This window comes from Brassica napus, chromosome C4, assembly GCF_020379485.1.
Source record: "Brassica napus cultivar Da-Ae chromosome C4, Da-Ae, whole genome shotgun sequence".
NCBI classification, from domain to species: Eukaryota; Viridiplantae; Streptophyta; class Magnoliopsida; order Brassicales; family Brassicaceae; genus Brassica; species Brassica napus.
Window position 1 is genome coordinate 61,366,575 of NC_063447.1, and position 24,371 is coordinate 61,390,945.

Genomic DNA, 24,371 nt, shown 5'->3' on the forward strand with positions numbered 1-24,371 from the left:
ATATTTTCAAAGTAAAAAGATAAAAAAATAAAAAATAAAAATAGTAGTAATTACAAAAAAAAAAATTTAACGTCGTCAAGAAAAAACTAAACCTTAAATCCTAATCCCTAAACCCTAAACCCTAAATCCGAAACCCTAAACCCTTGGGTAAACTCTAAACCCTTGGATAAATCATAAACTCTAAATCAAAAACACTAAACATTAAAACACTCAAGAGTTTAGGATTTTAGTGTTTAGTGTTTTTGATTTAGAGTTTATGATTTATCCAATGGTTTAGGGTTTACCCAAGGGTTTAGGGTTTACCCAAGAGTTTAGGGTTTACCCAAGGGTTTAGGGTTTCAGATTTAGGGTTTAGGGATTAGGATTTAGGGTTTAGTGTTTTGCTGACAACGCTAACAATATTTTAGGAATTTTTTTTTTTTTGTAACTACTATTTTTTTTTTACTTTTTTATTTTAAAAACATAATATAACTTGATAATATTTTGTTTCCTTTTTAAAAGATATCGAATTTGAAATAATGAAATCCTATTGGTTGGTGAACCTAGAGGTTCACCCTAGGGGGTGAACCCAAGAATAACTCAATCAGAGAAATTCTTGGGTTCACCCCCTAGGTGAACCTCTAGATTCACCAACCAATAGTGTTTGAGTATTTGATATTTGATATCTTTTAAAAAAAGAAACAAAATTGAATTTCCAAATAAGATTATATTTTTGAAATAAAACAATAAAAATACATAAAAATAGTTACAAAAAATAAATAAATAAATATTGATAAACTTTTAGCAAAATACTAAATCCTATACCCTAAATCCTAAACTCCAAACTCTAAATTATAAACCTTAAATCTTGGATAAACCGTAAACCATTAGAAAATTTTAAATTCTAAATCATACATTAAAAACTAAATCTTAATAACACTAAACCCTAAACCCTAATCACTAAACCCTAAACCCTTGGATAAACCCTGAACCCTTGGATAAATCATAAACTCTAAATCAAAAATATTTAAAATTAAACCCTAGAGTTTATGATTTATCCAAGGGTTCAGAGTTTACCCAAGGGTTTAGGGTTTACCCAAGGGTTTAGGGTTTACCCAAGGGTTTAGGGTTTAGTGATTAGGATTTAGGGTTTAGTGTTAGTAAAATTTAGTTTTTAATGTATGATTTAGGGTTTAAGATTTTCCAACGGTTTAGAGTTTATCCAAAGTTTAAGGTTTAACGTTTAGGGTTTAGGGTTTAGGATTTAGGGTATAGGGTTTAGTATTTTGCTGAAGATTTAACAATATTAATTAATTTATTTTTTGTAGCTATTTTTATGTATTTTTATTATTTTATTTTAAAAATATAATCTAATTTGGATATTCAATTTTATTTCCTTTTTTAAAAGATATCAAATATCAAATACTCAAACACTATTGGTTGGTGAACCTAAAGGTTCACCCTAGGGGGTGAACCCAAGAATTTCTCATATAATCATGCCCTACTTTTATATCACTTTGTTGTTACATAAATTATAAGAAACTTTTGATGAAACTAGATAGTTAATAGATGTTTATGTGTTTGTTTTTTTTACTGGACAAGGTTCTCAATATCCATTTTGTAAGTTATGTAAACAAGCTTACTATCAGTTTAGCGGTCGATGCAACTGTGATTCCAGATCCTCACCGACTATGTGATGATTTGGTAGAATCTCTCAACATCATCAAATCTACTGCTTTAGAGAAATTTAGGATCTCATAAAAGAAAAGCTTGAGATAAGTATCACTGATGTATTTGAGTCTATCTGTCAAATATAAAAATGAAGTTTTATGTTTGAAAAGAGGAAACTAAAACGTTATTATGATTCTCTTCATATTCTTAATTTCTTTTTGTTACACTTCGAAATATTCCAAAGTGATTTATTAATTAATAAGTATGTATTATATAGTGAGCCGAAAGTATGAAACCATTTTGATAAAGATGAAAAAATCCAAAAACTGCCGAGAGAACTTCAAAAAGAATATTGTCAATACAATTAGTGAAATTCTAATATCAAGACCTAGACCGAAGATCAAATAGTGCCGTAAGAAAAAAATTGTGATCATAAAATTTGATTCCATCTACAAAGTTAATCTGCAAACCCAACACATGGTTAAGATAGAGTAATCCATTTTTAAAGCTTTTTAAATAAGTACTAAGCTTAAGACACATATTGGAAATTGTGTAATGACTATTCCATATGTTTCAAAATGATTTACTATATTTAAAAAAAAATAACACAATAAAAAATTAAAAATATTTTAAATTTGGATTATAAATATATTATTTTGTGATAATGTGTTTTCATCATTTTAAACAATTAAAAATTTAATAAATACAATTATTTTTAAAAAAATTACAGTTTATCATTATTATCTAATAAAATGTATGGAAGATATAAATAAATGTATTTCTAAAAATAATTTCCCCAAAAAAATGTATGATACAGTAGAGTTTTAATTTGCTAAATTTTTGGATAATTTTTTTTTTACTGAACCTACCTGAATAACTAAAAATTCAAATGATTAACATTATATAATTTTGATCCATATGCAGCACTCGTTTGAGATTTGTTTTTTTTTTCTTTCACCCCTCAAATATTTGTTTCTCTCTTTAGCCCTAATTAATTTATTTTCTGTTATTCCAAACAATCCCCAGTAAATTTCTAAAATATCAATTTCTAAAACATTCTCAGCTTTCATCAACTCGATTGCTTTCCCTCTCTGGGTTTTAATTTTCTCGACCAATTCAGCTTTACAGTAACGATCTCTCTGAATTGATGGCAGTGGAATTTGAATCCGAGGATGCGGCCAAGATGTTCTACGACGATTACTCTAGAAGTTTAGGGTTCGTGATGCGTGTGATGTCTTGTCGGAGATCCGAGAGAGACGGAAGAATCCTTGCCCGGAGATTCGGTTGTAATAAAGAAGGTAGCTGTGTTAGTGTCCGTGGCAAGTCTGGTTCTGTCAGGAAACCAAGACAGAGCACGAGAGGAGGACTTGTAAGGCTATGTGATTCATGTTAAGTACGACCGGTCTGGTAAACATACTAATTTCAAAATGTTATGATTCTTTTTGCCATATAGTGTTAATTTTCTTCATTTAAAATGAATATTACTCAAATTTAAACAAACTTTCAATCTGGTAAATATTGTTTATTTTGTTCTAGATCTTCTGTTATAGATATTTAAAAACATATGCTAAGATGATTTCATCTTAGACATGTACTTAAAAAATACAACAACATTTTTTATGAACACAATGTCCGGGCTGGAATACCGCACTTAGAGATGTCAAATGGGCGGGTTGGGCGGGTTTGGGTGTGTCCGAATGGGTTTCATTTTTTTGCTGGACATTTTTGGTCGAAGCCCAAATAGAACCATGTCCAAATGAGACCATAACCAAATAAGACCATGATTTGTTGGGCTATCCATGGACGGCCCATACGCCCATTTAATGTAAACAACATAATTTCAGTTTTAAAAATTTAAAGATTATTAAGTTTTCAATTTTAAAGATGTCACATACTTAAACTTTAAGTTTTAAACTTCATGTTTCAAAGTTATAAAAAATTCAAGATAAGTTTAAAAAATTCGTAATTTCGTCTGACTTGCGGAAACAGAAACAGTCGCCAGACTCACCACCAACTTCGTTATGAACACAAATCACCGATCTATTTAACACATAAACCATAACACAATATTAGTAGATGATACGAATCAGTAGCTAATAGTGAAAACCCATAACACAAATCACGAAAAATCAAATCTTAAGAGATGATGAAATCAGAAGTTGGTGAAGAATCGAAAAAAAATTGAAGAAGAACGAAGACGAGGAAGAAGAATCGAACACGAAGAGGAAGAATCGAAGACGAGGACTCGAAGAGGAAAAATCGAAGACGATGATTCGAAGAGGAAGAATCAAACACGAAGAAAAAACACAAGAGTGAGACGGGAAGAAAAAAAAAGGTGATTTGTGTTTTCTCCCAATTTTTCAAACCCTAGACATTTAAGTTTATTGGGCCGCCCATTGTCCAAGTGGTTAAGCCCAATATTGTCCATGAATATAATTGGGTTCACCCATCTGGACAAATTTTAATTATGGTTTAATCTGGGTCTGTCCATTTTGGACCATATCGATTTGGACACGGGCCACCCATTTATAGCCCGCCCATTTGACATCTCTAACCGCACTAGCCAAGTACACGGTGACATGAAGCTGGTGCAAATCTCTGACTTAATTTCTCCATAACCTATTATATGAATTCAAATAATTAAATCAATATGTATATTAATTAATCAAAATTTTCAACATTGAGGTTTAAATATAAACCATTATCCGGAGTAACAGCGCTAGCTGTAGTAAGACAATGAACAGAAGATACGATAAAAATGATGGTAAAAACAAATGTGATTAAAGTTTTTTTTGTGATAGCCATTTTTGATCTCTAAATATTTGGATTGTGTTTCAAATATTCTTTTTAACTTTTTATGATTTGTCTTCACACATTCTGATTATATATATATATAAACAAACATACATTTTGAGAAGTATTTAATTAATCAAATATAAAAATACTATTTCTTTTATTTTCATAAATTTATTTAATCAACAGAAAATACAAAGAATCTCTTATATATTAATTGAGAATCATCTTTTAAGTTATAACATTAATTACAATTCTTATGTGTCAAAGAGTGTAACACTCATTAGTCATCTCTTATATATTAGTAACTATATTTTAACACTCATTATGTTGTGAAAATCTAATGTTGTGTTAATAATGTTAAAATGTGTAGACCCGCTTAAGCTTATTACTATATATATCCATTTAATTTAAAATCTAAGAAAATTGTCTAGTTAGTCCTGTAATTATTTTATTAACTCATTTATACCCGTTTAGACTCATTTAAAGTATTTTAAATAAAAATCCCAAAATTATATTAAATTTTTTTTGACGTTTATGTTAGGTAATTGTGGATTTTAAGCTTTATATAAATTTAATATGTTAAAATAAGTTTGTGGTGTTTAAAAAAAAGTTTGTTACAATTTTCTTACATTTCAGAATCACATGAAGTATTTTTATTTTATTCAAATAATATATATTGATCATTTAATTTAAAGTTGTTTCTATGATATAAAAATAAAATAAAATGGAAGCTGTTATAATCATATGGTAATATTATTGAGTTCCATTCTACATTATTTCCTTTGTTATTATTGTTATGTAAGTTAAACCATGGCCAAATAATAAAATCTAAGCATTTGGTATATGATTACACATTTGTCAAAAAGATATTAAAGGCCGTCAGAGTTTTATAACTAATAGAAATAGTAACTAACGAAAATCAATAGAGATAAAAACATTTATAATATTAATTCTTTTTTCAAGTGGATGGTACATTAATTGTATGGTCCGGATTTGTTGGTATATTTGATATAAATATTAGGTACGTATTAGACTATTAGTAGGCGAAGGTAAGTAGTTTAGATGGTCATTTTATTTTCTTAACTAAAAAAAAGAAATTAAAGTTGTTAACCATAAATATAGAAATGAAATAGTATAGTAATTATTTCAAAATTAATGGCAGAATCCTAATTGATATTCTACTTTAATAATATAGACTGAGAATCATCTTTTGAGTTGTAACATTAAATACATTGCATATGTGTGATACAATGTTCTTAATTGTCACAATATATAATAAAGTGGACCACTCATTAATTAAATGTTCAAAAAAAATCTACTTCATCTTTAATTAAATAAAAGTTATATATATAATTATTTAATATGATTTTCAATAAATATGACAATTAATGATATTAAGTAATAAAGATTAGATAACAATTTGTATATCTTTATCAATTTTTTAATTTATATTATTAAATAAATTAAAAAATTACATTAATTATATAATAAAATTAGATTTGTATATGTATATTTTGAATTTTAACGATTAAAAATTAATAAAATATTAAAAATTTCACAATAAAATTATTGTGATCAATAGTTTTTATGAAAATAAATAAACTTTATCAGATTGAGCACAACGATTTTAATGTGGAACTTTTAATAATTTAGGAATTTTCGCATACTTATCTTTCACAAAAACATTTGTATTTAGCAACTATTCATACAGCTCTGAGAGGTTGAAGCATATTGGCCAACTTTATTCCAAAACCTATTTATATGAATAAAAATCTTTAAATCAATATATATATATACTAATTAATCAAAAAGGAAAATAATGTTTCTATCATTAAAAAGTGGGATATATAAATATACCGATATCAAGAGTATTAGCGGTAGATGTAGTATAAGAATGGACAGACTATACAATGAATAGAATAGTCAAAACAAATGTCATTACAGTCTTCATTATCCATCTTTAAGATCTACATATTCTGAAACTTCTTAAATTTTCTCTTTAAATTTTTATGATTTTTTTGCATAATATATCTGATTATATATATATATACACTATATAATAGCACAAACATACATTTTTAAAAAATGAGTGTTTTCTTAGTCAAAGAATAAGAATACGATATTTCCTTTGATCTCCATATCAAATTATAACACTGACCGCCCACGGCTAATGGACCATCCACACCTGCTTTCTCGTATCACTGATGTATTTGAGTCTACCTGTCAAATGTAAAAATGAAGTTTTGTGTTTGAAAAGAAGAAACTAAAACGTTATTATGATTCTCTTCATATTCTTAATTCTTTTTGTTACACTTCGAAATATTCCAAAGTGATTTATTAATTAATGTTTTGAAACGCTTTCAAATTTTTTTTTATAAATATGTAACAAGGTAAACACATTTAAACAGTGGCAGTTGTGGCAGATGTATGAAACCATTTTGATAAGGATGAAAAAAACCAAGAACTGCCGAGAAAACTTTAAAAAGAATATTGTAAATATAATTAGTGAAGTTCTAATATCAAGACCTAGACCGAAGATCAAATAGTGATGTAAGAAAAAAAATTGTGATCATAAAATTTGATTCCATCTAGAAAGTTAATCTGCAGACCTAACACATGATTTAGATAGAGTAATCCATTTTTAAAGCTTTTAAAATATGTACAAATCTTAAGAGACATATTGGAAACTGTGTAATAACTATTCCATATGTTTCAAAATGATTTACTATATTTTTTAAAAAATAACACAATAAAAATTAAAAATATCTTAAATTTGGATTATAAATATATTATTTTGTGATAATGTGTTTTCATCATTTTAAAATATTAAAATTTTAATAAATACAGTTATTTTTTAAAAAATACGATTTATCATTATTATCTAAAAAATGTATGGAAGATATAAATAAATGTATTTCTAAAAATAACTTCCCCAAAAAAATTTGCTAAATTTTTGGATAATTTTTTTTTACTGAACCTACCTGAATAACTAAGAATTCAAATGATTAACATTATAAATTTTTGATCCATATGCAGCACTTACTCGTTTGAGATTTGTTTTTTTTTTCCTTTCACCCCTCAAATATTTGTTTCTTTCTCTTTAGCCCCAATTAATTTATTTTCTGTTATTCAAAACAAGCCCCAGTCAATTTCTAAAATATCAATTTAGGTCACCTCTCTCTCTCTCTCTCTCGCCGAAGATCCTTCCAGATCGTCAAATCCAGTAAGCAAAAAAAGTTCTCAGCTTTCATCAATTCGATTGATTTCCCTCTCTGGGTTTCAATTTTCTCGACCAATTCAGCTTTTACAGTAACGATTGATTCGATGGCAGTGGAAGATGATTCGACCATAGTGCCTCGCGAAGGCACTGAGTTTGAATCCGAGGAAGCGGCCAAGATGTTCTACGACGATTACTCCAGAAGTTTAGGGTTCGTGATGCGTGTGATGTCTTGTCGGAGATCCGAGAGAGACGGAAGAGTCCTTGCCCGGAGATTCGGTTGTAATAAAGAAGGTCGCTGTGTTAGTGTCCGTGGCAAGTCTGGTTCTGTCAGGAAACCAAGACAGAGCACGAGAGAAGGTTGTAAGGCCATGGTTCACGTCAAGTACGACCGGTCTGGTAAATGGGTCGTAACCAAGTTCGTTAAAGAACATAACCATCCGCTTGTCGTAGAACCCCGACAGGCGCGTCAGACACTGGTGAGTTTGAGTTCAGTTAAAGTTATGTTCCTTTTTTGTGTGTTGTTAAGCACAAAATGTGTGTAAAATTGTGTAGGATGAGAAGGACAAGAGGATTCAAGAGTTGACGATAGAGCTGCGGAACAAGAAGCGGTTATGCGCAGCGTATAAGGAGCAGCTAGATGCGTTTGCGAAGATCGTAGAGGAATATAGTAATCGGATGTCGAAGAGAGTTGAGAGTGTGGTTGAGAATTTGAAGGAGTTTGAACATATAGAGCAGTAAACAAGATGCTATTATAAGCCAGCTTTAAATGTGTGATGCTTTGTATATTATTTCTTTAAAGGCGTTCTCCGGTCTAAGATTGGTTTAGTGTAAGCTTAGATGTTGTTGAATCTTAGTTTATGGAATGTAATGCGAGAGACTGTGTAACTATATATGTTTAATTGAATATTACCATATCTTAAAAATATTTGTCCTTGGTCTTTGTTTATGGTCATGGCAATGGTGTGAGCTATCTGTGTTGCTGGAAGAATGGTTTTATAGCCATGTGTACGAGAGGAAAATATTTTTGAAAATAATTTAAATGCAAAATAATACATTATTTCAGATATATGTTTGATGTAATATTACTGTCTAAAAATATTTGGAAAACTAAAATGTAAAATATAATTGAAATGTAAAACTATACATTATTTCAGATAAATGTTAAAGATAATTTTAACATTTCTTATGCTGCATATTTACGAAATAATCAAAATGTGAAACTACACATTATTTCAGATATATGTTTAATGTAATATTAACACATTTTTAAAAACATGTAAAACTATACATTAATTCAGATATATGTTTAATATAATATTAACATTTCTTAAAAATAATTGTAAATAATTGAAAGTCAATACTCTACGTGGTTTATTTTGGAATATAGTTTTCTATTATAACGTAGACATTTTTTTAACGTTGATTTATTATTGATATTATAATTATGAGAATATTACATAGATGATTACCGACAATAATTGTATCACCTGGGCATCCTATAAAGAACCACGGTTCACTATATTTACTTGTACCATGTTGAAGATTTCTTGTAACTTTTTTTTTGTAATGTGTATAATTGTTTAATAAATTGCTTTTTCGGAAAATTAAAATTTAGACCTTCTCTAATGTGCATGTAGGATTCGAATCTCAGATCTGAACTTTTAAACCTTAATCACTAGGATACAGTACTTCCGGTGACGTGCACGCTTTCTTGAGCCTCAAATGATCATTTTATTAGTATAGATTTAATGGTTATTTTAAATTTTTTATTAAAATCTAATATTATTAGTTATTGTATTTAAACTATATCTCTTAGGAAATTTAAAATCTAATGTTATTGATTTTTGTATTTAAAATATTTTGGTTAAAAAATTTAAAATCTATTGCTATTCAATTAAAGATTTGAATATAAAATTCAAAAAATTTTTATTTCAGATTTGATAGATTCTTACGATTAATTTGACTTGAAAGAGCTTGAAATGACTTTGAAAATTGTTTTATGTGTTAAATGTCAATCAAAATCTAACGTTTAACCTTCAAATTTTGTAAACAGTCTTTACTGTAATAAAGAAAATCCAAATTTCAATTTATACGAAACAAGTCGTTAGTATAATGCAACCACCGTCAGGTCCTTTTCTTTTGTCAATTGGTGACGATTAATATCAGAGAAAAAAAAATATCAGAGAAACCATATATTGATTAGAAAAAATAATATATTTCTGTATAGATTGTGTCAAAACTCTGGCTTGACGCCAAAAACAAATTAAAAATATATGATAACAAATTTAATAGGAAACCAATTCTGAATTGATAACTAGAGAGAACATGGATAATAATACCGTTAGATATCAAACAAAGTTTGGCATCGAAAATTTAGACAAAGAATAACTAATACATAAAAAGCTGTCTAATTCGAATTGGTACTGGAATCTTTTGGAAAAGAGCCAAAAAATAAATGTATGTGGGATTACCATTTAAGAATAAAGTGAATAATATCGTATTAATCGGATAATAAAAAATTGGACATGAATTTATAAATTTCAGCAATTAGTATTAGAACGGTTGACAAAAAATCTGTAAAAAAATCAAAATACTCTTCGAAATATGAATTATATCCTTCAAGATATAAATAAGAAGTATATAGCAGAAATCAAATCAGAAGATCCTAAAAGTTTAGTTGTGGGATACGAGATGAATGTGATCTTTAGTTTTAAGAGGAGAATGTATGATATTAAATAAAGTCACACACTGAAAGTTTAGATAAAAATGTCTAATATATAAAGAGATGTGAAACTCTCGTTAGTACGAAATATTTTGGAAATGAGTCCAAAGAAAAATTCATGCGGACTTGCTTCTTAAACTAAAAATGGACAATATCGTACTAATCAGTCAATAAAAAATTGGACATAAAATTATAAATTCCAACAAATATAATATATAACTTCACAGCATTTGTGACATTTTCATTATTTAATTCTGAACGAAACTTATATTTTAAGAACGAGGTGTGAGTTCATGCGCAAGCGCGATGTTGTCTATTAGTTGTTGCTCATTCTCTGATGGAGAAAATACTGTCGACAATGTTGTTCTTAAAATCGTGTTGTTGGGTTGCATATATTAGCCAGCATCTGCAGAGGATTGTAGGTGGGGGCATTAGCAGCAAGTTATAGGCGAGGACGCTTTGTAAAATATCATCTTAATTCTACTAAAATTAAAACAAAGATAAAATCAAAGTAAAATAATTAAACCAAATCAAAATAAACAAGACTGAAAATATATGTTTATAGTTTTATTCTTTGAAACAGTGAAGTTAAAATATAAAAATAATAATATTAAACGTAATTTTTTTATAATAAATAACATTGTATTTAAAATATTTTTTTCTGCGCATAGCACAAGAAACTCCTAGTATTCTTTGTTTTTAAAGTTGATTTTCGTTCTTAGTACTATAATATAACATTTACTAAATATAATGCCTATAGCACATGAAAAACGTTATCGACTCACATTTTCCCTTGTTTTTTTTTATATTTTCATCTTTACTATCTTCTATTTCAGTCTGATTTTAGTTTTCCTTACTTATATATCAAATACTAAAATTAAGTGAAACTAGTTTCAATCTGATATATTTATTTATTTTGCTTTTGTTTCAATCTCATAAGATGATTTCATACTTCAGTTATACAACAACATTTTCCTAGACCATTACAATATCCGCCAACAAGATAATGTTTCGTACAAAAGTCATCGCAAGCTTTTAACACACCGCCAGCTTTTTCACACGGTTTATCGATGTTGACGCAGACGTCATTCTTTCCTCCATAAACTATTTATATGAATAAAGATCACTAAATCAATATGTATATTAATTAATCAAAATATTTAAAAATTATAGTACAAATATAACTATTACCTGGAGCATCAGCGGTAACTATAGTATCACAATGAACAGAAGATACTACGAAGAGTATAGTAAAAACAAATGTGACTAAAGTCTTTATTATGATAGCCATTTTTGATCTTTATATTTTTGGATTATGATTAAAATATTCCCTAAACTTTCTTTTATGATATTTCTTAACACATTCTGATTATATATAATAATGTAAACATACATTTTTGGAAGTATTTTCTTAGTCGAGTAAAATATACTGTTTCCTTTTATTTTGCATAAAAAATATACTCTATCCTTTTATTTCCATCAATATTTTATAAATATTAAGTGAGAGTTATCCAATGGGTTGACTTCTTTATATCCTCGGGACTAAGTAACCTCACACTCATGACCCACCCCCACAGACTGACTCATCACCAAACTCCCTAGAGCAACTAAACACATCAATCATCCCCCCCCCCCCCCCTCTCCAAGTATTTTTTTCTGATTTTTTTTTCTACTGATTTCATTTTATTTGCGTTTAAATATGTGTTAAAAAAATCACGATTACCCATATTCCGAACCAAGGATCTACAAAACTCAAGAAACATGTGTCTATTATAGCCTAGGAGTAGCCTCAGGCATAAAACTTGGAACTTACCCAAAATAGACTGGTTTGATTTGGTTCTGGTCATATTACCTGATGGATCATGCTTCTGATATCGTGGGTATCGATTCGGCTTCATGATGTATTGACCCTCCAGGCTCGCTTAGCTTGACAAGAGGTGGGAGAGAATCAAAACCTCCTATCAAATACCAGAACATGGAATGGCAGACAGTACGAGGGAGAGGAAAACGTGGCCGTCGTGGCCGTGGCTCCTATCATTAGCTATTGTCTTTACTACCATTGATGGTTTCTCTAATCTCTACTTTTGTTTCATTGGTTTGGGATTCAATACATCATGAAGCCTGTTTCGTGCAAACTCTTCCCAACTATAAGACTCTGTTCTTATTATGTAATAGTTTATGTTTTAAATTGAAAGCCCTTTTTCAAAAAAAAAAAAAAAAAAAACCCATAATATTCGAATAGGTGTTACCACCCCAGTTCAAACCCTAGTTATATACGCAAAGAAACAAATATATTATCTTTAGACCACTTCAATTTATATTTATTTTTTTGTAAATATATATATCACTCCAATATTGAAATTCTTATAAAATCTACAATTTAGGGCTGGAATCCATGTTACATAGATGAATGATCGAGTATGTAACTAGTGGACCACTTCGATTTACATGCAAACTATTTTATTTTGTAAATATATATATATGATTCGCATAATAAACGGGTACCCGTAACCAATTCGAACACTGGTGGTATCCAAACCGAAACCGAAATTTTCTAGATACCTATGGAATATAGGATTCATTTATCTGAAAAATCTAGACCCGAACGCGATCCAGCTAAGGGCGAGGGGCGGGGGGGGGGGGGGGTGTGCATTGATGATTTTGTAAGGGTGAGGGCGTGAGAGTTTAAACACAATGTGTTTTTACGATTGAATACAAATAGAATGAACGCGTTTAGGATTCTTCGTTTGCTTCATTGCTTTTTCGAAACCTTCTTTTGTCCTTGAACAAACAGTTCTCATCATCATGTCTCCTTCAGGTTTCTCTTGACATCTCGAATCGCTTTTTCTCTGTTATTCAGATTCTGATGCAATTTTCTTCCCTATTAAAAACGTGTATGTGTCTTTGCTATAGTGAGATTTGATGTCTGAATTATGAAGCGATATCATTGGCTACCGTCCGCATGTTGGAAGTTGTTTTAAAAAAATAAGTGAAATTTTAATAATATTTGTTGATATTTCCTTAAAAAAATTCTACATAATATTTTCTATAAATCATGTAAGATTAATTAAATTAAGTGTTTTCTCCGCACATGCAAGCGTAATATTCCTGCTAATACTTAATATTTTATTTTTATTAATTCAAAAACCCAACACGTTAAGTTATTAAACATCAAATTATTTATATACGACAAAATATTTCAGAACACTAACATATTAAAAATATTTTTTAAAAATATCTTTATACAAATGTTTTGGTTTGATTAATATTTGATTATAAATTATTTTATATATTAATTTTAATTTTTATAATTAAAAATATTATTTCAAGATAACAACACAATACATAAGAATTATCTTTAAAAAAAATCTGATATTATTAATGAAAAAATACGTATTTAATTATATAATAAGAATACGTAAATCACTTCACCAATCAAAAAGTTTAAATAATATATCAAATTATTTTTATATGACAAAGTTTTTCATTAAAAATCAAACTATTTTGAGAAAATATCTTTCTTCAAATGTTCTTTTTGATAAATATTTGATTATAAATTATTTTATATCTTAAATTTTAACTTTTATAATATAAAAAGTATTATTTCAAGATATATATATATATATATATATAAAAATTATTGAGAAAATGACAAAAAGGAAAAAAAAAATCATTGAAATCACGAAAAGTAAGCAGAATTAAATAAAATCAATCACATGACAAATGAGAAAAAAATCACATATTAAAGATATTTTTAGAAAATATCTTTATAATTGATTAATATTTGATTATAATTTTTTATATCATAATTTTTAACTTTTATAATAAAAAAATATTATTTCAAGATAACAACTCAAATAAAAATTATCTTTTAAAAAAAACTGATACTATTAATATAAAATTCGTTTTTATCATAAAATATATATAAATTATTGAGGATATGACAAAAAAAAGAAGAATTATCTAAAATCATTAAAATCATGATACATAAACAAAATTAGCTAAAATCATGGACAATACGACAAACAATCAAATTACAAAAAAAAAATAGTATAGATATTTTTGTCATAAGAAAGTTGTATTATATTGGGCTCGTTCAGATATGAAAGCCCAACATGACCCAAAAAAGAGCGCGTCAGTGCACTGATTATCATTGTTTTGTAGTGAGCCGGCCACGGATTGACGATTCTTAGAGCATCGGCCATTAGTACAGAGTATTTTTTTTATTATTATTTTTTTTTCTGTTTGATTTTTATTTAAAAAAAAAAAATTATTAATCGGACCAATCGCGGGCCACCACGTGTCGTGGGGTCTGCGCTACAGTGATGATCCGGGTTCAGTGCAGTGAACTCCCAAGAGGCAGGTTCATTGCTTTTGTTTATTTTAATATTTTTTTTTTAGAAAACTCTATGAACTTTCCATGGAATTCAGTGATACTGATGCTCTTAATGCACTCGTTTGGATATTTATTTTTTCTCTTTGCAGAAACAACCTCAAATATTTGTTTATTTCTTTTTTTTGCCCAGTTAATTTCTAAAGTGTCAACTTAGGCCACCTCTCTCTCTCTCCCTAAAGATCCGTTTGTGTCCGTGGCAAGTCTGGTTCGGTTAGAAAACCAAGACCGAGTACTAGAGAAGGTTTAGTGTAATATAGATGTTGTTGGATCTTAGTTTATGGAATGTAATGTGAGAAACTTTTAACCATATAGATAAGAAGAAAACATGAATGTTATGTTCTTAACATCTTAAAAACATGAATGTTCACATACAAATCAGGTCTCTGGACATGATTTAGCTGGTTATGCTACATATACACACACATATGTAGCTACATGAATGTTCCCTTGGTCTACTACATATACACACATATCACATATGGATTTACACTATTATTGTAAGTACCATATCAAATCGAGAATTGATGCTGAATGAAAGTAATTATATAAGTGTCGTAATCTTTCACTTTCGACTTAATTTTTGGATGCGAGTTAGATTCATTACTAATATGTTATTTGACTCATATCGGAAAATTGATGTTGAAAAGGAGTAATATATAAATTTGTGGCATTTTTTTCATTTTAAACGGGTTTTCAGATGTGAATTTAGATAAATTACTAAAAACTGTTTTCATTGAAAATGTTTAACAATCTACTAAAGAACTAAACCAAATGAAATGAGAAGGAGAATCTTACATAACCTTAGAGAAATCCTAAAAAGGAAAAAAAAATTACACACTTGATGCATCATCAAAAAAAAAATATTTACACATAAAAAGGAAAACAAACAAGTTAAACAAATAAACACACACACTCTTACGTTAAATCCTAAATAAAGATCAGTTATTACTGCAGCTAAAACCACCACCTCTCATCATCTGAAGAAACTCTTTGTAATTGACTCTACCATCTCCATCACCATCCACTTGCATAATCATCTTCTTGCAGCCTTCCAATGTTTTACCTTGCTTGAGTCCCAAGGAACCCATCACAGACTTCAACTCCTCCACAGTGATGAAACCATCTCCGTCCTGGTCAAACACGTTAAACGCGTCTTTCATGTCATCTTCCTCTGTTTCTCCATCCTTGCGATGCTCATCGACGATGGAGCTGTACAGGGACTCGAACTCGTCTATGTCCACGCACCCATCGCCGTTGGCGTCGATGTTGTGGATCATCTGAGTGAGGTCTTTGTCTGGTATGTAGATTCCAAGATTCTCTAGCGAGTCGTTGAGCTCGGTTTTGGTGATTCGGCCGTCTCCGTTCTTGTCGAAGGTCTGGAAAACGCGTTTCAGCTCGGAGGGATCTGTTTTTCTCGTTGGAGCAGAGGATGGTGAGGGAGATGGTAACATGGATGAGTTCTTGTGGGGAGTTTTGTCGAACCAAGAGAGAGGGAAGAGACTTCGTAGCTTCTTTGGTACTAAAGAGAGGAGAAAAGAGTTTAAGAGATTGTAGAGAAGGAAGATTCTCACCATAGCTGTTGAAATCAAACGCTGTCTTTAGATATCTGATGAAAACAGAGAGGAGATATGAGAAACAGAGCTTTTGTGGTAGAGAAATAACTTGGTAATTGTTGTTGTTTTATAGAGAGAGAGAGAATTTTATTTATTGTAATTAAATAATATCTTTTCAGAGAATTAAATATTATAGTTTCGAGAATTTTTTTTAATTATTTTTCACTATTTATGACCGTTGAAGCTATTTTTAATCAACATATACGAATGTTAAAAAAAAAATCAACATATACGTTACTCTTTAACGTTCTTCAATTTTAACTTTTTCTTTTTTGTATACTAATTTCAACTTTCTTTTTGGTTTGAAGAAAGTAAACAGAAATGGGAACGATTTAAAGTGGAAAAGAACACGAGTTAAACGACTAGTAAATCAAACAAAGGGAATGAGAGATTAGTCTAAGCATGACTTCTCAAACATATTTAGAATAAAATGTTTGAAACTCTAGAGACTTATCAAAATGTTTTAAAGCCTAGGTTTAATGTAATGGATTAGTTTTTTTTTCTATTCAGAGTTCAAAACATTATTATTAAGAAATGTTAACTTAAATTAGAATTTTTTTAAATCAATTTCCATTTTTTTTTAATTGTGAATTTAAGATCCAAAACTTCTGCAAAACATTATTATTAATATATACAATTTGACCTGAAAAAATCATATCATCTACTTAATTATTTACAATACATTGAACATTACTATTACTTTGGAAAATTAAAAAAAATATTGCAAAGAAATGTGAAGATTTGATAAAACCATTGATAAATAATTTTTTTAAACTTTTGACGTGTAAAAACTAAACTAAATGAAATAACTATAGTTTTGTGTTCTTTATCGTTTTTGATGAAATTTAATCTATTTTAATAAAATTGCTGATATATATCTCCTCAAAACAAAGGTTTAAATGAGATCACCTACGGCAAGTTAAGTGCTAAATAAAAGTAGAAAAAGCCGTGATATACCGAATCTATTAAGTGTATGTACCATATTAAGCGAATGTTTTTTTTTTCTTATATTAAGCGAATGTTAATATATATTTTAATGAAAAGATGTTTGGTATAGTTAAAAAGGTCACTCGATCTTCTTATATTAAAAAAAGTAAAGAAAGTGCAGAAAACGCGTGAAGAAGATAGAGGCGTAGTTAAACATATACATCGCTTTTGTGTTAAATTATAAAGGAAGTAATGTCCAAAAACGCGTTGTTATAATGGTTGATGTTTGGTTCCTGTCCCCATTTGTTTGGTAATTTTTATGTGATAAATGTGCCGGTCTTCATTGCAGAGTAGACTTTTACACCACTACTTCTTATATTTTTTTTGTTCAAGTGGTCTTTTTATGCGTCTCTCGAATGATGTAAATAGTCAAGACAAACAAAGGTTTTAGTCGCTATTCGCTACATCAACAATTTAATGTAATATTTCTAGAATCAGCAAAACAACTAACAAGTGTTTGATGCCCTTTTTCAAAAAAAAAAACTAACAAGTGTATGAAAGATTTTTAATGGTGAAAACTTAACGGGTCTGAGAATCCAAAGAAAACATTGAGGAACCAAAAAACGCGCCAAGAATGATGCCCAGAGGTAGGTTATGACCGTTGGATCTCCTCATTTCTCGAAGGTTGTCGCCATTCCATTGGTTCACTTCTTCTACGTGGACCTACTTGCTCAACAACTATTTATTACTAGGAATTAATAGTAACATTTTAGTAAAAAGAGCTACTAGAGTTTGGTAAGAAAGGAGTAAGTAGTCGTTGGAAAGTAAACCCGAGAAGAACTAGTCTAGTCATGGGTATTGTTATAAAAATACTAGCATATAGAAATGTTTAGTAAACGAAGTTTTATGAGATTTCCATCAAAATTAGTTAATAGTATCAAACTAGAACTCTAGCAAGTAGCAACTTGCATGGCCAATACTAACCTTGCAATTTTTTTGAAACTGTGAACAAGAAAATAAGAATTATAGTTTTTTTTTAGCAACAACAACAAAAAGAGTTTTTTTTTTAAGCAGTAGAGCTTGTCCAAACAAGAAATTAATAAATATAGAATAAAGATTAACTAAACTGGTTTATAATTAAAAGTATTGGAGATCTAGAAAATCGACTTAATCCAACGATCAATATTAAGATGGATATACATCAATATATTAAAATAGAAAACTTATCATTATCTATTATATATTATTCCATATTAGTTTAGGAAATTAGATTGATTTATTCTCTATATAAACTATAGTGACACTATTTTCACGAGAGTCTAATATAATTTTTCCATAAACATTTTTATGTTCTTTTTTCTCATCAATTTGTCAAAAAGTTATCATAGATTCTCACGGGGTGTCGTGTAACTGGCCGGGATCCAAGGACACTTGACTTTGTGAGAAGTCCCATGGACTACATGGTTGTCATCCAGCTCAACTAAAGCCAGCTCCACTCATAATTCATACCTATAATTGTCATCATCTGCTGTATTTTCTTATTATATTTCACTTCATTCATGTTTTAAGAAAAAATGAATCCTAAAGCTTTTCCCCTTTTTATTTGACAAACACTTACTATTGTATTTAACTTTTCCTCCTTTACTTTCGTTCTTAGATGCAAATTGCAATGATTCTCGGTAGTGGAGTGGTCACTCCACTCTTGATCCACTTTGGTTATCATCACACGTAACATTCGCTACCAGGTTGATTTGTGTGTGTTTTCTGGTATATATCAACTACATTATATTTCTTCTTTTCGTCATTCAGTGTTAGGCTTTGTTTCTAAGTTGATCCAAAGTTCTAAACTCTACAACAAGTATCCAATACAATATTTTTTACGTCAAAGACTCTCAGTCGCACATGAATATGGCATATTCTGTGTGTTCACGCAATCAACGGGTGGATATAAAAATTGGGATTCTTTAATTACCTACAAACAATAAGTAATTAATTAATGACCTATATTAACATCGGGGTTGCAGGATAATCAGAGCCGTGCGAGCACTAATCACTGCCCGAAGCGACCAAATTTTTTTTTATGAAACTATGTCTACAATCGCTAATAGTTTATTGTAATAGAACTGCAAAACAATTTTTTTGGTCATCTGAAATGTATAGAAAAAATTATCAGTAAAAATGTATAGAGAAAATATTTTTATTTAGTTATTTACCCAGATTTTTAGGAAAAACAAAACAATTGTTTCCGTATTTTGTTTGGTTTCTTAAACAAACCATGTTTTCAATTATATATCAGTTTTTGCTTATCCATATAAATATTAAAGAGGCTATGTTTTATAGTTGTTTAACATAAGATCTAGTTAATGAAAGTTAATTATAATTTTTTTTTTAAAGATGTGCTAGGCCAATGAGGCAATGATTATTTTTCTCTCCTGTGAGCACAGATGTTATAAACTTAGTTACCAAAGATATGATATCCTAGCTTTTTTTAATATAAAAATGATGCAGTAAGCTATAGTTTCTTTTTCCCTCATGTGGGCACGGCTCTGAGGATAATGCACATTCTGGAAGAGATAAAGCATATGCATGCTCTTGTGCTAAGTTGACTTCACCCCCATTAGTATCGACCATAACCATGTTATGTTTGATATATGGACTTTCTTATACTTCATATATGATATATCCATACATTTATGAATGATATTAACAAACTTGAAAAAAAACAATTTTCACGTTGAAACCTTTTCCGAAAGTTTCAACTAGAAAATTATTAAAATTAGTACTGCCTAATTTCCAAAGTCCAAACAGCTAATAGTGGTAAAAAAAAAAAAGGTGCCCACACGCAGGATCGAACTACGGACCTTCAGTTTACAAGACTGACGCTCTACCACTGAGCTATACGGGCTTTTAATTTTAAATTTCTATTTAAATATATATTCCCTCAGAAGAGACGAGTACGATGACGAATCTTTCCGACCAAACTCTATGCTCCGAATCCGAACCCATTTGAGTTTAGACATAAAAACATGATTTTTCTTTTTTTAACTCGCGACTGAAAACGAGCTTGGATAGGAAGTAAAAATCTAATCTTTTGATCTCTTTTCCTCCTCCTCCTCCTCCGTGAGCACCAAGGAGAGATCTTTAGAACTCAAATCAAATCGAGAAAGCAATGAACGGGACCCACCGTCACCATCTCCTCCAGCTAGTCCTATCCTGCCGCAAGATCACGGCGCAGGTGACTCAACCAGGTACCTCCACCATCATAGCCATGGCTTCCTCCTCCGAGCAAGAGTTCCTCGCCCAGAGCCGCGCCAATCTCTACCGCTTCCCTCGCTCCAACAACTTCTGGGACTCCAAGACGGCCTCTCGCGTCGGCGAGAAGCTCGGTCTGCGTCTCAGAGAGCTCGGCGTCGACGCCGTCTCCATTGACGCGGAGGAAGAGATCTCAAGACCCGTTCACCACCGTAAAAGGGTTTTGCCGTTGTTTGACTCCGTCCGTCGCAGTGGAATCAGAGTCGATGGAACTGATCAGTTAAACGATGTCGTCCCCAGAGATTGAGTATTATTTTTCTTGAATGAGTGAGAGAGAGACATATAACATCAGTTGCAGGTTTTATCTTAAATGGTTTTGGTAGTGTAGTAACTTCTTGATTATCTCGTGGTTACTAGAGAATCTCTGCTACATTGCATTATCAATTAACCATATACTAAAAACTTATAGCTCATACAATCATTAGTTCATTACCAATGCTGAACTGTTAGATGTTAGCTTAATCACTGATCGTCCACAAAGACAACATGTTATATAATAACCACTATGCTTAATTGCAATTACAATGTGTAAAATACATTTTTTTCATCCATTAGTCCTACTAGAATTATCTGCGTTTGTTACATATACTTTAGAAAACTAATCTCCCACATCACACTTCTTTAGATCACATGTATAAGAAAAGAAGATACTTTTTTTTTTGAAAAAATGATAATATACATGGAGAGGCATGATGATGGAAAACTTCAATAATATTGCGTTTACATTATACAACAAGAGAAAGTGTTTTTGTATATTTGAATTCTTATCAAACTGATGCAGTTTCTTTACTTGAGGAAGAACTTCCAAACATCTCTGTCAGTAGTTTCCTTAATCAAATGAGCTCCTAAGATAGTTTCCTCATCCACCAAGCTCCTCAGATGTCTCGCTCCACTGTTGAATCCCACATACTGCTTCTTTGCCGCCAAATACACCACACCGTAAGGCGGTCTCAGGCACTGTTTAAAGAAACAACAACCATCACTATAACAATAAAACAAACAACCACCAAGTCAAGAACTAAAGAGAGAAGGATCAAGAAACAAACCTTCTTGATGAGAGAATATAGTTTCTTGAGAGATGTAACCGAGTAAGGAATCTCAGTCATTAGTATAACATCATACCCACACTCTCCTCCTTGATCACTCTCGTTAGCTCTCTCCCACGCTCTGCTCCCCGAGAGCTTCCTCGACCTCCTCGAGAAGAAGTCTTGCTGTTGTCCTATAACGCTCCCGTCTTGGCTGCTGCATCCGTCATTGAAATCTTCCTCTGAGAAACTCAAGCTCATCGCAGCTGGTTCAAAGACATCGGTTCTTATGACGGATAAAACGGTAGGGAGCTCTTCCCATTCTCCTGCGTAGAAACGGACGGATGCAGAGACGGCTTGTCTTGATGGTGTGAGTGGGCTCTCTGGCTGGCGGCTTTGCCTGTCGCGAGCCTGGTCAAGGTTTGCGAGAACGTTTGGGATGGTTGTGCATCTTATTGTTTCTGCGTTGAGGTCTTGAAAGTGGACTGAGGAAGCACCCTAGCAGAAACAGATTAGATTATGAGCACTGTTTTTAAAACCGGACCAACCCGATGGTTGAACCAGGTTCGACCATGAACCGGTTATGGAATCGGATTGAGTCTCAAAACTATTGAAGTGAATAAAAACCATAAAACCCACCAAAAATCTGTAAACAAACCATATAAACAAAAACTAGTTTATATTTACAAGGTTTTATATTGGCTATTTATTTATATTTTAGTTATGTATCAAATTTACAAACATTACTTTAAAATTCATATTTTAAAAGTATATTGAACCAAGTTGTTGAACCAGGTTAGACCCCATCGAACCGTGACCTATATAATATTCCGGTACAACTTCCGGTCCAGTTTTAAAAACATTGATTATAAGAAATGTGACAGTAACAGTTATCTTCCAGTGTAGGTTTACTTACTTTCAAGCAGGCAAATATCCCAGGAACTCCATAATTGCAACCTAGCTGCTCAAGTCGCCATACAAAGAGGAAACAAAAGTGTTAAGCCAGAACATCTATAACAGCTTCAATTGTACAACTTTGGATAAAACATTCAGCATGAAAAAGAACTTGATGTCATAAGCTTTGTGGGGAAGAATGTCTCAGGATACTGAAGTAGATTAAGTGTAAAGAGACTGTTCAGTGAGAAATGAGAATGATGAGGGGAAGTACCTCAAGGACCCTTTTGCCTCTGAAGCTAAGCTGACCATCGCGGATCTCGTTTTTAAGGACATCAACAAGAACAATGGAACTATCCCAACTTTTCAGAGAACCTACACAATCATTTTGTAGATAAATACAGTTTATTATGATACATTAAAGCATCAGATGCAAGTGCATGTGAAGAACATACCTTCGTATTTAGAAGGAGCAGTTTCTGAACCAGAAAGACCAATGATATCAGCAACACTTACTTTACCCTACAAGAGGTTTGAAAAGCCAAGTGAATTGATAAGTTAATTTTTTTCTTTCATTACTACTGGTTTTTTTAATTGTCTTTAAAATTGAATTAGTAGTACCTTAAAAACTGGTAAACCAAGAACATCTAGATTCTCCCCTGAATACCTATTATGAGCTGATGTCTACAAAACAAAAGAAACAAAGAAATAATTAGAGTTGCAAGGTATATATATAACAAGTCTACTCCATACATAAAATGGAAAGAAAAAAAAAATCTTTATTTCTCTCGATCACATCTTATTTTTCATCAGGAACTACAACTTCTTTTATAATAAAGTTACTATAATGGTAGTGACAAAGAGCAAAGAACAACCTTAGAAGGTATGATCTCAACAGCTGGTGTTGGAAGCTGCATATCTTTTTCAGATAGTGCAGACACACCGCCACGATCCTGAGGAAGCAAACCGGGCAAGCATTGCGCAAACAAAGCTGGTGCTCGCATTCTTCAGCTTTGTGACTTCTCAACAATGCTCTCCAATGGTAAAAATCTAAATTCATCAAATAAAGATCCAATCTTTAGTAAATGAATTGCCACTCTGAATATCTTTAATCCTAAGACCTTTAAAACCCCCAAAACCCTTCAAATAAAAATCCAATCTTTCATGAATCCAAATGAAACTTTGAGACCAGAGCTTTCACAGATTCGATACTATCCCAATTGCGAGATCTACGAGAGACTCTTCAAACAGGGATCATAATCAAAACCAGAAACCATCAACGAAGAAAACAATGTGTTCTTCTTATAGCCAGTAACTTCAACATTCAATTTCATCTCTAAACAACCGATTACTTATCAAGAAACAGACAATGAAGATTGACTTACAGATTATTTGCTTGCTTACAGAGGTAAAAAGATTTAAGACAAAGCAAATCAGTGGAGAAGTTGTGAAGACAGTAACTCGATTTAGACGGAAGAAAGATGAGATAACTTGTCTAACACGACGGCGAAAATCTAGGGATGAACAGCATCAAGGGTTGAAATTTCAGAGCGAAGAGATCGCTCACACGTTCGTTTAAAGTAAACAACTTTTTCTTTTATTTAAAAATAAAAAAAAAAACTAGAAAGGAAAGAGGGAGTTTGGCCAACAAATCGAAGCTTCTGTTCAGACCGTCTGGTCCGCTTTTGTATATCTGTCCGAACTATTTTATATCGCTAGTCCTTCTTTTCTTTGCTAATTTAGGAACTGACCACTTTCTTTCTTTTTTGGGTCTGATTAGTGATATTAACACTTATATTAATTTAAAGATATGCGA

General features: G+C 30.8%; 4 protein-coding genes, 1 long non-coding RNA gene and 1 other non-coding gene across 7 annotated transcripts; 2 read left to right on the plus strand and 4 right to left on the minus strand.

Moving 5' to 3' along the window:
• Positions 1 to 7,518: 7,518 nt before the first annotated feature.
• LOC106394518 (protein FAR1-RELATED SEQUENCE 5) lies at positions 7,519 to 8,591 on the plus strand. 2 transcript variants are annotated; one of them, XM_013835080.3, is made up of 3 exons: positions 7,519 to 7,669; positions 7,778 to 8,142; positions 8,219 to 8,591. In XM_013835080.3, coding segments are annotated over exons 1-3 (552 nt in total). In that variant the 5' UTR covers positions 7,519 to 7,668; the 3' UTR covers positions 8,405 to 8,591. The 2 variants fall into 2 exon arrangements, with proteins under 2 accessions (XP_013690534.1, XP_013690533.1); XM_013835079.3 differs by having other exon boundaries at positions 7,590 to 8,142.
• A 2,685-nt stretch (positions 8,592 to 11,276) lies between these two features.
• LOC125585704 lies at positions 11,277 to 12,027 on the minus strand. The gene is made up of 2 exons (XR_007322692.1): positions 11,580 to 12,027; positions 11,277 to 11,492 (listed from the first exon to the last, which is right to left on the minus strand). It is a non-coding gene; the product is annotated as an uncharacterized LOC125585704 (long non-coding RNA).
• A 3,469-nt stretch (positions 12,028 to 15,496) lies between these two features.
• On the minus strand, positions 15,497 to 17,439 carry LOC106391849 (calmodulin-like protein 5). The gene has a single exon (XM_013832574.3). It carries the CDS (start codon positions 16,356 to 16,358, stop codon positions 15,723 to 15,725), a length of 636 nt encoding a protein of 211 aa, XP_013688028.1. The 5' UTR covers positions 16,359 to 17,439; the 3' UTR covers positions 15,497 to 15,722.
• A 2,514-nt stretch (positions 17,440 to 19,953) lies between these two features.
• LOC106391847 lies at positions 19,954 to 21,049 on the plus strand. The gene has a single exon (XM_013832573.3). It carries the CDS (start codon positions 20,494 to 20,496, stop codon positions 20,881 to 20,883), a length of 390 nt encoding a protein of 129 aa, XP_013688027.1. The 5' UTR covers positions 19,954 to 20,493; the 3' UTR covers positions 20,884 to 21,049.
• Positions 20,158 to 20,229, minus strand: TRNAT-UGU. The gene has a single exon. It is a non-coding gene; the product is annotated as a tRNA-Thr (tRNA).
• A 220-nt stretch (positions 21,050 to 21,269) lies between the features above and the next one.
• Positions 21,270 to 24,231, minus strand: LOC106391846. The gene is made up of 8 exons (XM_013832572.3): positions 23,941 to 24,231; positions 23,431 to 23,605; positions 23,177 to 23,239; positions 23,011 to 23,077; positions 22,830 to 22,930; positions 22,578 to 22,622; positions 21,683 to 22,159; positions 21,270 to 21,593 (listed from the first exon to the last, which is right to left on the minus strand). Exons 2-8 carry the CDS (start codon positions 23,557 to 23,559, stop codon positions 21,423 to 21,425), a joined length of 1,053 nt encoding a protein of 350 aa, XP_013688026.2. The 5' UTR covers positions 23,560 to 23,605; positions 23,941 to 24,231; the 3' UTR covers positions 21,270 to 21,422.
• Positions 24,232 to 24,371: the final 140 nt, after the last annotated feature.